We start from the raw sequence: 12567 nt of genomic DNA on the forward strand, positions 1-12567 counted from the left end.
TCAAAGTCTATTTCAAAATTACAAGATACAGAACTTTTAGGTTACATTGACCAGACTGAGAACACAGTGACAAAGAAGTGACCGAGGGCTGTGAGCCAAACGTCATCACCCACATTCCACAGTGGGTTTCGTAGGCCTTTTCTCAAAGTCTCTCCTAGCACCTACAAGACCCATGACACAAAATACACCAGCCCATGTCTCTTCCGTTTTCAGCAGATCTCTTTGTGAATACCTTTGTTATCAGGTATCCATTAGTTACCAGGTAAACCAAGTTAAATTTATTCCACAAGAAAGGACTAGAAAGTTTCAACATATAAGGTATTAATCTCAAATCCTGCCTTTCACTTATATTCCTTTTTGATTAAGAACAGCAAACTGAAGAGAATTCAAAACCAGTATTTAGAAAGGACTTAGCTACCAGCAAGATTATAATGAACTTCTGAATTAGTTTTGCTACATACCGCCAGAAAACTCAAATCCCTTCTTCCACTCGGCTTGGTAATGCTGCTCTAAGAAGAAATGTGGAGGAATGGATGCGTATGTCAACTGATTTCCTCATTCTGCACAAATCTGCCATATCCTAAAACATTTAATATGCTTATAGGGAGTACAATGACACCAATTTAGGAGATTTAATAACAACATCAAGCTTAAAAAGAGAAACAAAGGCTACTTTGCAAAGGAAATTTCTACAGAGAGAGTCCACTTAAGATAATTTACATTAAAATGTTGTATTACTTCATTAAAATAAAACAAGTATGTATTTTTATATGGATATGTATGTATAAATCAATTTCATATATGTATATATATTTCATGTGTACATTATGTATATATTATATTTTATATGGCACAACGTGAAATTTAATATATAATTATAATTTTATATGCATTATATACATAAATATATGCATATATAGAATAATAAATTAAATTAGATAAGGAGTCGCGCCCTTTTAAAGTCTTCTGATTTCTTAAAACGCTGAACCTAGCTGTTCTAACTCCAGCATACTGTGTGGTAATTTCCAAGTTCATTTTTGGACTTGGTAAATCAACAGAAAACTGGTGAGGCTGGTGAGGAGTAAATGTCTTCTATACTTTCCTCAAAAGGTAGAGTGCAGTACAGGTCTATAATTTTTTGTAGCTGTATGACTGCTCTTTTCTTGAAACAGTGCAGTAAAACCCTCGCAAACTGAAGTGCTGTATTGTGAACCTCATTTCACATTTTAAACCATAGGTTCCATTACGCCAGACACTATGTGCACACCTGAGGTAGCGTCAGTGTGTTCCATTCACTGAAATGCATCTCACACAGTGAAATGCATTTTGCACAGTGAAATATATTAAGGAAGAATATGCGTCTGACTCCAACATTTCTTTGTACTCATTACTAAGTGCAACTGTTACATATAACTGGAAGAAAAAAAGTCACAGAATCACAGAATCAACTAGGTTGGAAAGGGCCTTGAAGATCATCTAATCCAACCAGTAACTTAACACTGACCATTCCCAATTACACCAGATCCCTAAACGCTGTGTTGACCCTACTTTTAAACACCTCCAAGGATGGGGACTCCATCACCTCCCTGGGCAGCCCATTCCAACGTCTAACAACCCATTATGTAGAGAAATGCTTCCTAATATCCAGTCTAAACCCTCCCTGGCACAACTTGAGACCAGTCCCTCTTGTCCTATCACTTGTTACTTGGTTAAAGAGACTCATCCCCAGCTCTCTGCAACCTCCTTTCAGGTACTTGTAGAGGGCGATGAGGTCTCCCCTCAGCCTCCTCTTCTCCAGACTAAACACCCCCAGGTCCCTCGGCCGCTCCCCGTACGACCTGTGCTCCAGACCCTGCACCAGCTTCGTTGCCCTTCTCTGGACACGCTCGAGTCATTCAATGTCCTTTTTGTAGTGAGGGGCCCAAAACTGAACACAGGAATCGAGGTGCGGCCTCACCAGTGCCGAGTACAGGGGTCAGATCCCTTCCCTGTCCCTGCTGGCCACGCTATTGCTGACACAAGCCAGGATGCCATTGGCCTTCTTGGCCACCTGGGCACACTGCTGGCTCCTGTTCAGCCAGCTGTCAATCAAGACCCCCAGGTCCCTCTCTGACTGGCAGCTCTCCAGCCACTCCTCCCCAAGCCTGTAGCGCTGCTGGGGATTGTTGTGGCTGAAAAGTCAGCTAAACAGAGGAGCAGCACAAGGGCAAACCACCAACTGACAGCTGTGAGAGCCAAGAACCTTGAATGGGGCAGACTGCAAACACCCATGGTGGCAACAGCCCGTGGTCAGACAGTGAGTACATCTCAATGGGCTGAGGCAGAGGTCCATTGTAAACTACCTCAAACAACGGGGAAGTTGAAATCCATGGACTTCCCAGACAGAAAAGTAGTGCAGGGCCTCCAGCACCCCACACTACAGCCTACAACAGGGCAGGTGACACAGATTTCTATAGAGATACTCTCTCTTAAATTTCATTTGGATTTACACTCAATTGTGTGCAGCAATAGCCAAATTGCACATCTTCATTTCTACAGAACTGTACTTTTGTTCATTGTAGTAACTGTCAAATGACTTGACTAATACTTTGCTTTACCTTTTAAATCGAAATACGAACTGTTATGGGGAAAAAGAAGAAATCCAACAGAGAAAACTTCAAAATTTAACCAACCAGGAAAAAAAAAATAAACTGCAGAAGAAAAAGAACTAGAGGAAGATCAAAACCTCTTAGATGCAGTGTAATTGTGAACAGGTATGAAGCTTATAAATCAATATCAAGCACAGCAAAGGGAATCAACTAGGAAGGTAGACTGTTTCTACCCCTCTAGTATCTACCTGCTATTCAATATTTACTGCCCATTTTCAGTAACAAGGTTATTCTCAAACATACCTGTTCAAGAAGCTCCTTGTATGTTATTTTCTCTTTGGTATTTGTTACAGGACTGTCATAAATAATGGCAATCTGGTCTCCTCGTCCATTCTCAACATGACGATCTACAGCATTGTAACAGATATTCAGCTCTCCACCTACAAACCTAAAAAAGAAGTTGAAGTATGTAACAGCTAGCCTTCCAGGCTAAGACGACTATTTTTTGCATTTTTTTTTTTTTAAGGAATGAGAACATTCAATTAAAATATAGCTCATAAAACTTTCTACTCAGTTCAGAAATTTTTTATTCTATATCCTCGCAATTTACTCAAAAAGCCTATTATTGAAAATAGTGAAAGTAAAGTACTGTACCTTAATTAATTTAACTAAGCATCTGCTAAACTTGGTCTTGACTTAACTTACTTCTCATCAATCGTTCTGATTTTTATAGCTAAGTTTTCACAGATAAAAGCATACATTCACATAAAATAATGTGACATTATGAAAATATGTAACTACACTACTTTGTATTGGTATGCACACATACCCTTTTTATGAAGAACAGGTTCAGGACTCAAAATATTCTCTTGGCAATAAATAAAGCATACAAGCATCTGTATCTATATGAAACTGATCCCAACAGATAGAAAATCTTATAAATTTGTCTGACATTCATAATGCATTTGACATTACCATGTTTTACCTGTGACTCAAAATCACCTGTAAAGTGATGTGAGTCATAGCCTCTTCAATAGCCAGACATTTAAAGAAAATTCTCATCTTCTAATTAAAGAAAAACACAAACTCAGGTTTCATTGTTATTGTAATTTTACACAGAAAAAGAAAATTCAAGTGCGGCATGATCCTCAAGTAAAAAAACTCAGAAGGCACGAGATATGAAGATGACTACTTACTGACAGATGACACAGAATCTAAAAATCTAAGTTCATTCTAAATAATGCTCTTTGTGTTTGTCCTCCTATCTGCACGTATCTCTCTATAGCAAAAAGAAGAGCAACACACAGAAAAAACAGTTGAGAGTTTCCAAAAAATTCTATGGGGACAATGACTGTGACAATGCAATATTGTTATAATGTAGCTACAAATAAAAACAAATGGCCTGAAGTAATGCACTACTAGTTAAAGAGTATTTCCTTCTGTATCTCTCCTGTCTGATAAATGACTGCTCTAAATTAGGATATTTGATATATTCTTCATACATACATATGCACAGATGCCATAGTATAGTCTTCATTGTCAAAAAATGACAATTATTAAACCAATACCAGTTAGGATGTTTAGGAGGCAGCAATCTTTTATTGAGACTCCTTTACAATGCCATTAATAAGGAGAAAGTGGGGGACCAGAAAAGTAACAAAAACATTCTGTACTAAAAAACCCCTTTCCATAAAAGAACTGTATGAACAATAAAAGACTGGTTCTTGTTTCATGTAATATAGAGAAACTGTCCAATTATGCTCATAAAAGCTGTGTAAGATTCAGGTCACCCATTGATTTTTGTATCAAACCACTGTAGAACAATACAAACAAGGGAACAAGGAAGCGCAGTACCTGGGCTACTATGCATAACCACTTAAGAACAGTCCAAACATGAGCAAGTGCCGGAGCTTGGATTCTTCTAAAGATACAGGGCAACATTGACACTGCTACATAACTTCTTAACAATCGCGTGTGAAAAAGATGTGACTGCAGGTTGAAACAAAAAACCAAGACTATCCGGAAAGTGTGATGAGAGCTTTGCTGCTCCGTTCAGGAGAGTGGTTCTTATGGGATCAGAGAGGCAGAGATCCAGCTACCATGACTACATCTGCAACACTTTTGCTTCTCTACTGCCCCTCAAGGACATGCTCAAATATCTCATTCCATCTGACAAATAAAAGCTGCTTGGCTCCGAAAAGCTGCCCTGTGTTGCTGCAAACTTCTGTCGATCCAGTGATTCACAAGGAGATGAGGACCCATGAGGAACTTTTATTTGCTTGAATAAGCTTTAATTGGAAAGAAATGGCAGCGTGACACCAGGATCCAGTTTTAGAATAAGGACATCAATGAGATGCTCCTATTTAAAACTGAGGTTTATAATCAAAAGGAAAATATTCCAATAGACTGCAGAAAGATCAGAGATGGATCTATAGGATGTTTGTAAGAGCTGCCAGTAAATCTTGCCATAATAAACAGGACGGTAAAATGCTAATATGTTGCTAACCAGATAATTTTCTCAATGCAGCTTACCAACAGAAGCCAAGTCCGAAGAACCTTATTTTAGGCTGTGTTCCTAATGCTGAGAAATTAATAACATTCAACAAATGGAGCACAAGAAGAGTAAAACAAATAAAATGAGTAAACAGTAACAACTCTGATACATAAATTAAACTACACTCAGTTCACTAGCAGTCTCTTTGAAGAGCTCATCTACCTTCCAGTAGTGCTACGGTGGAAAAAAATGACATGTTTTTTCCTGTCAAAATTCACAGCAGAATTTAAAACTGGTTATAATATCAAAACAGCTTGCTTCACAGCAACATTTTAAATCAATATTCTTACAGTATCTACCTATCATTTTGATGTCTTTTTTCCTTTACATTCACAAAAGCAGCAGCCTTTGATAATCCACATTATGCATAACTTAGATCCAATAAGGCACCTTTTTAATAATTTGAGAGTGGTTATCCACATTAAGACCCCCTTGATTCTCTTTAAAGCTGACTACAGCAGTCACCTAGGACTTACTGCCTCTTTGTGACTGGGGTGCAGCCCCTCCCATCTCACCCTGGCCAGAAGTCTCACAGACTGTTGTTCTACAAACAGGAATCTCAAGCACATGTACTTATCTCTTTAATCATACTTCAAAATGACTGTGTTAACCTTTTAGGGGTAGAAGAGGGCACAAAAGCACTGATCTCTTCATGTTTTACTTTTGGCAAGTTGGTAAATTAGGTCTTCCACAGCAGGACTCCCACTACATACAGCTTTACATCTACCCTCTACGGCCGGGAAATTTTTTTACTACATTCAGATTTATTTGGATGTGACAACAGCCTACTTGCTAGCAATGAAGTATAGTAGTGAAAAAGGCAACACATAACTATAATTCATTTCACAAGAATATTCAAAAGTTATGCTTTCATTTCCAACACTACCTGCTATCTTAAGAATCAAAGTAGCTGCATTCAGAGACATTTTTTAGTCTTCATTCAATGGCTCAGAAGCAAAGATAATTAAGGATTAAAAAAGAAAGAAGCTAAAGGTTCTGAATAAAGCTGGCATATATGCAAAAGAAAAAATAAATTATTTTGTACCATAACGGTAAAAAAAGTATATTGCTAAAATTTTTTTATGCCGTGCAGTGTACGTATACTTCTCCAAGCTGAGTTCCCAGGAATCAACTGCATTTTTTTTCTTTTTATTTTTCTAGATGAAGTGAGAACAGAAGCTCAATAAACTGTTAGACAAAACTACAATATTAGACATTCTGCCATAATATTGTTAATCTCTAGCCACATTTTTTAAAACTGTAAGCAATATTTGAATAGCAATCTGTTCAACATTCCTAAAGTTTGAAGGTGATTTTATATTGCTCTTATGTCTTCAGAGAAAAAACATAACTTGCAAAATTGCCCTCTGCCTGCATGCATTAGGAAAAACAGTTTCTATCATTCCTAAAGAAATACTTGCTTTAACCTTTCTGACTGGGATTCCACAGATCTCAAAATAATCTGTTCAAGCATTACACCACCTTTAGCATTAAAAAGATTTTTCTTTCTAACATCTAAAATCTACATCTCCCTTGGTGCAATTTAAAACTTCTAGTTTTCACCTCTTCAAAGGCACCTCAGAGAACAAGTTTTTCCTTCAACTATGTAGCCAAATTTTATGCATTTTAAAATTACATCTCCTTTTTGGCTTCTACACCAAACAATTCCAATTCCTTCATCCTTTTCTTGACTAATCATGCATTTCTGCTGTTCTTATTATTTTTGATGTGAGCAAAAGTAGATGATGCTTTGCCTCATACCAGCCACTGATATGCAGGTTAGAACAGTCAACGGACCCTGGGATTACTGTTTCAACAGAAGAGTCAGGGTATAGTAACACTAATTACATACCTTTCAGAAACCATTCTGCAAGCTACTCACGTAACACCAGTGTTTCCAACGGAAAAGACTAAGAAGACACACTAGGGCACACAGCACGTTTCTTTCACGCTCTTATGATATTTAGAAAGGACGAATTGACATTTGCCTTATAGCTACATTTTAAACACATTAACCACCTCCTTCAACTTCTTCAACTGAAGTAAATGAGACCAGAAAATATATGAAAAGTATCTGTTTCCATAAGTCTCACACTTGGCAGCCAGAACCAAAGATATTGAAAATAAATGGATATTTATTAATTGACCTAATAATATGTCTCTGACACAGGAGATAAATTCTAACTCAAGAAGCACATACACGAACGTTTTTAAAGAATGACATCTTTACGCTGTTAGACCAGCAAGCTATGTTTTCCTTGGAAGCATGGCCTCTTCCTCATTTTTGTTCCATCCTCTTTGTTTTCTCTTCAGCATGTCCTCTGAAAGACTCTCTTGTATCCTCCCTCTCTTACATTCCGTCTTTCCTCAAAGAACTTACCTATTTGTCATCCTGCCAAGCACACTGAATGCTGGTAACTATCTGGGACTTTAGAGGCATTAGAGTACTACACCAGCATCACATACAGCCTGTTATCACTTAAGGTGAACTTAAATAAAAAAATAAATAAAATTGCATGTTGCACATTAAGACATTAAAGAGGTTTACACAAATTTGAATTGCTTAATGTTTTACTATCCACAACAGAGCAACAGATACCTGACATCCAAGCAATAATTATGGCCTGATGTCGAGTCTTCAGAGACTTGTATCTTTGTATAATCCCACCAAATCACAGACTGGTTGAGGCTGAAAGGGACTTCTGGAGGGCACCTGGTCCAGCCTCGCTGCTCAAGCAGGGCCACCTGGAGCCAGCAGACCATGTCCAGGCAGCTTTTGAATAACTCCACGGATGGAGACCCCACAACCAATTCTGTGACAGTGCTGTCACCTTCACATAAAAAAAGTGTTTCCTCATATTCAGAGGGAACCTCCTGTGTTTCAGTTTGTGCCCACTGCCTCTGGTTCTGTCACTGGGCACCACTGAAAAGAGCCTGGCTCCATCTTCTGTACACCCTGCCTTCAGGTATTTGCCCACATTAATGAGATAATTTCAGTGTGTGGCAATCTTCATCCATAGAGGGAGAAAGATGCAAATGGGAAGTGAGGCCAGAAAAGACCCTTGGAACATTAAGTCTGACTTCAGCCCTTAAACTTTATCCAGTCATTCCTGCCGTAAGACCAAATAACTTCCATGTGAGAAGTCACAAAGCTTTACAAAGACCTAACTATGTAACTTTCAGCAAGCAAGATTATTGTGCTCAGCAAATCAAACCATGTTTGTTTGACAGATTCTAATAGCAAAACCATGGTCACTGGCATCCATTATATTCACATTCCTTAGTTCTTAAAAACTAAAAAGTTAAAAACTAAAAAAAAGTCACTGTATTGACTTCTTCATTATTCTGTTCAGGAACACCGGAGCCAGAGAGCTTTACTGGTCTTTAGTTATGCAGGCAATCGTACTTGCCATTTTTGAATAATGCCATGACCTAGAAATGAAGGTCAGTGGAACACAGGTCTCCCTATGCATCCATTTTAAGACTTCTGACAGTTATACAGCCCTGTTGACTCAAGGAGATTTATCCTGCCTGAGGGCTGTTTAACATTCAGCTTAAGACATATAAGCAACTGTCACTACTAGAGATGCCAAGCAATAACATCAGTCACAAATAAGAAAACAAACTCCACTCTACTGGTTCTGTATCTCTTCATTCAGACAGATTTGAGAGTGATTAATACTTTTAATTATATTTTGAGAACAATTATTATTTTTAAATTAAAATGAAATCAGAAAAATATAAAAATGGCAAAGAACATCAGTGTACCGAAGATGACCCTCACCTTGCATTGCCTTATTTATCCTATACCAGCTTTTCCCTGAGAAAAGATCAAAGAGCATGAGGCAAACTTGCTGAAAAAGAGGTGATGGTGGTCAACACAGAATTTTAACAGGTAAATCACCTTTGAGAAAGTACTGAAAATTCTATCCAGTAATTTATGAGAAGGATATCACATTCTGTCTTAGGGCAGTTTGCCCTTCACTACATGGATATATATATTTCAATGCCAATGCTTTTGCCAAACATTATCTTAACCACATCCTTTAAATTATGACCTACTTAGTTAGTTTCAAAGGTTAAACAACGCTGAAAGCCGCCATCTCTGTGTTTTCACACACCAGGTACCTCCCCGGCACCTGATGCTCGGTTTCCCGCACTCACTTTTTCCAAGCCAAGCCCAAACGGGGTCGGGCGGGGGAGCATGAGGCGCACACACCCGTGTCACTCAGACAGGCACAGACATCACACCCACGTGTATGTTACGCCGGTCGCGGTGCACGCTAACTCCCCTTTCACCCCAACACGCTCATCCACGCTGCTTTTAATCATTAAACTTAACCAAGTGTAATCATTAAACTCCTCCACGCTCTGAGGCCATCTCCTTCACCAGCTACGGCACACTGACCACCCCAAAGACGCCGTGTCACCCAAAGGTCCCCCACACCCAGCACACCCGCAGCCCCCGGCAGGCAGCCCCCCCCGCGCCCCCCCGGCCCCGGGCCCGTCCCGGGGGAACACAGCCCGACTCACCAGGAGGCGCTCCCCGGGCGGCCCCTCTCCAGGGCGCGGGCCCAGGGCTTGTCCCACTGGATCTGCTCGGCGGCAGCTGCCCAGACCCTCTCGGGCTCCGCCACGGAGGACCTGAAAACTTCCTCGTAGTCGCCCAGCGCCCGGGAGGAGGCGGCGCGGCCGCCGGGCGGCGGGCGGCGGGCAGCGGCGGCCCAGCCCGGGAGCGGGCTCCCCGCGCAGAGTTGCTCCGGCCGCCGCCAGGCACCGCCGCCGCCCCGGCCCGCCGCCGCCCCAGCGAGTTTCGGCACCGCCGCCAGCCTGCCCAGGAAACCCATTGTCCGCGGCCTTCAAGGGAGAGGCGCCGCGCAGGCTTCGTTAAGGCTCCCGGGAGCGCTCGGACGGCACAAGACGGGGCGGCGGCGGCGGGGCGGCTCCCCGGGGCCAACGGGGCACGGCGGGGCTGCCCCCGCCCCACGGTCCGACGCTGCCCTCGGACGCCGGCTCCCCTGGGCCAGGGGGCGCGGAAGCGGCCCGGAGCGAGGCGGCGGTCGCGCCTCAGCCGTGGCCGGAGCGGCGGCCCGCGAGCGGCGGAGCCGCGGGAGGGCCCGGGCAGGCGCCATGGCGGGGCCCCCGGCCCCGGCAGCGCCCCCGGCCCCGGCAGCGCTTGGCTGCGGCCGGCGGCGGAGAGAGACTGGGAAAGGAACGACCGAGAACCTGAGACTGACAATGATTCGCATGACATGTGGCCATAATACCTCTCTAGTATTTATTTGGAAAGACATTCTTGCTTTGAGAGGACTTTCCTGTGGTACAATCAGGCGTACTGCTTGTACCAGGAATAAAAGCTTATTCCGTTTTCCAGAAGACCTCCATCATCTGTAATGGATCTTTTGTTTTGCACATCTTGTCATGAAACCCTTTAGAAACCCTTTCTGAGTTTCGTTGGTAATGTTTCAGAGTTTTCTAATGCACAAGTCAGCTAAGACATACACGAGCTTCAAAGACATTGTTTTGTCCCTTATGAAATTATTTTAGAGCTATAATAGGTCTATCCATTACAAGGCTCTCAGGAAATTCTTCCTGTAATCACATTATAAAAACGTCATATGGCTAAGGGGAACTCTAGTGTATGTTTTATATTCGTGGCTAACTTAGGTATCTGTTACCCGAGTGTTGTTGAATTAGTGAAATAGGAACATAACAATGTATTACATTACAAGTAAAGGAATAAGGGGATGAGAAGAACTAGACTTTTTACCCCCTATAGTAGGTTTAATACATGAAATCAATTTCTTATCCTGACTAAATAGATATATATTTATATTATATATATATATATATATATTTGGTCTATAGAGTTTATGTTCATCAGAACTTTTAGGTCACCTTCAAAATAACTAATAGTCTTTCAGCATAAAGACTGGTTGCTGCTTCTGTTTCTGAGGCAAATACCTGACAGAGTTTCCCATGGCTTGCAGAGCCTCTTAGCCCAGCGCTGTGTGAGCTCCCTGTCGGGTGCTGCACTGCAGTTCACCTGTCTTTCCTCCCAGTCAGTGCCACAATAGCATGCAGCCCTGAGTAGCATAATGCAATTCCCGGAATGTTTAAGTTAAGGAACCTTCTAAAAAGTTAATACCCCCAAAACCTAAAACACCTGAAGGACTAAGTGAATATTATATGAAAACTTCCCTACTGCAAGGTAAAGGCTACAGCATGCCGGCAAAGCAAGAAAACAAAAAATAAATTTCTCTTAAAAAAAAAAAAAAGAAAACAAAAATAATTCTCACACACTTTAACCACTGTGACAGAACAAGTGCTGTCAATAGAGTCTACTAACCAAAATTTAAAAAATAGAGAAGCTTGCAGAGACTGTAAACACTGACACCATGACATCCTAGAATTCAGATGACATTGCTGGATACCTGGCAGTATTGCATGTGTTGTACAAACGTGCCTGAAGAACACAACTTCCATGTCAGGTCACACATAGTTATCTTAGAATTTTAAAACTACTCCCAGAATTATATATTTTTCCTACCTTTATGATGGCTAGGCTAACTTTGACTTAAAATAAAGATTCTGACTGAAAATTGTTATGGAAACATGATTAGGTTTTTTGGTGCCTGCTCAGGAATTAGCACACACAGCCTTAGACTTGAGGGTTGTTCTGGGTTTATGTGGGTGTGGCAAGGTTTTTGGTAGTGGAGTAGGTAGCTATGGGGGTGGCCCCCTGCGATAAGCATCTCAAAGCTCCCCAGCTCCAAGTTAGACCCACCTCTGGCCAAGGCCAAGCCAATTAGTGATGGTGGCTGTGCCTCTGGGATAACGTATTTAAGAAGCGGAACCTGGGAGGACGGGTGGGAGTTGTGAGGAGGAGTTGAGAGGACACCACTTATGCAAACATCGAGGTTAGTGGTAGAAAGGAGAAGGAAGGGGAGAAGGTGCACCAGTGCAGAGACCCACTCCGTATCCCTGTTCTTTTTTAATTCCCCTAATAAATCTGTCTTTTGCCCATGACTGTAAGGGCTGAATCATCCCTCCCTATCCTTATCTTGATTCCAGAGCTTTCTGCTTTATTTTCTCCTTCCCAGTCCTGAGGGGAGAGGGGTTGAGTGAAGGGCTGCGTTGCCCTCAGTTTCCCTCTGGGCTGAAACCAGAACAAGGGTGTTCACAAGCCCATTGTGTGGCTGAATCCAGTGCAATGACTGTCTACCTGAGGCATGCAACTGGTGGGCTTAACAAGAGGTATCAATTGCCTCAGATCGATTTGTGAAGCCCACTTCCCCAAATCAAATTGTTAGAGGTAGATTATGTCCACTCTCAAGGTGTAATTCTTCATTTCTTTGGTATTCTCTGGAACATTCTGGTATTTGTTTTGAATATATGTCCTACTAGAGATGATACACGAGGGGT

General features: G+C 41.6%; 1 protein-coding gene across 1 annotated transcript in view; it reads right to left on the reverse strand.

Moving 5' to 3' along the window:
- ACSS3 (acyl-CoA synthetase short chain family member 3) overlaps nt 1-10243 on the reverse strand; it is a 99023-nt gene extending 88780 nt beyond the window's left edge. Inside the window, exons 1-2 of the mRNA XM_074901487.1 lie at nt 9676-10243; nt 2892-3036 (exon numbers count right to left, since the gene is read on the reverse strand). Coding sequence (XP_074757588.1) covers nt 2892-3036; nt 9676-9989 — 459 coding nt within the window. The 5' untranslated portion in view covers nt 9990-10243. The remainder of the gene's footprint in view (nt 1-2891; nt 3037-9675) is intronic.
- Nucleotides 10244-12567: the final 2324 nt, after the last annotated feature.

This window comes from Athene noctua, chromosome 3, assembly GCF_965140245.1.
Source record: "Athene noctua chromosome 3, bAthNoc1.hap1.1, whole genome shotgun sequence".
NCBI classification, from domain to species: Eukaryota; Metazoa; Chordata; class Aves; order Strigiformes; family Strigidae; genus Athene; species Athene noctua.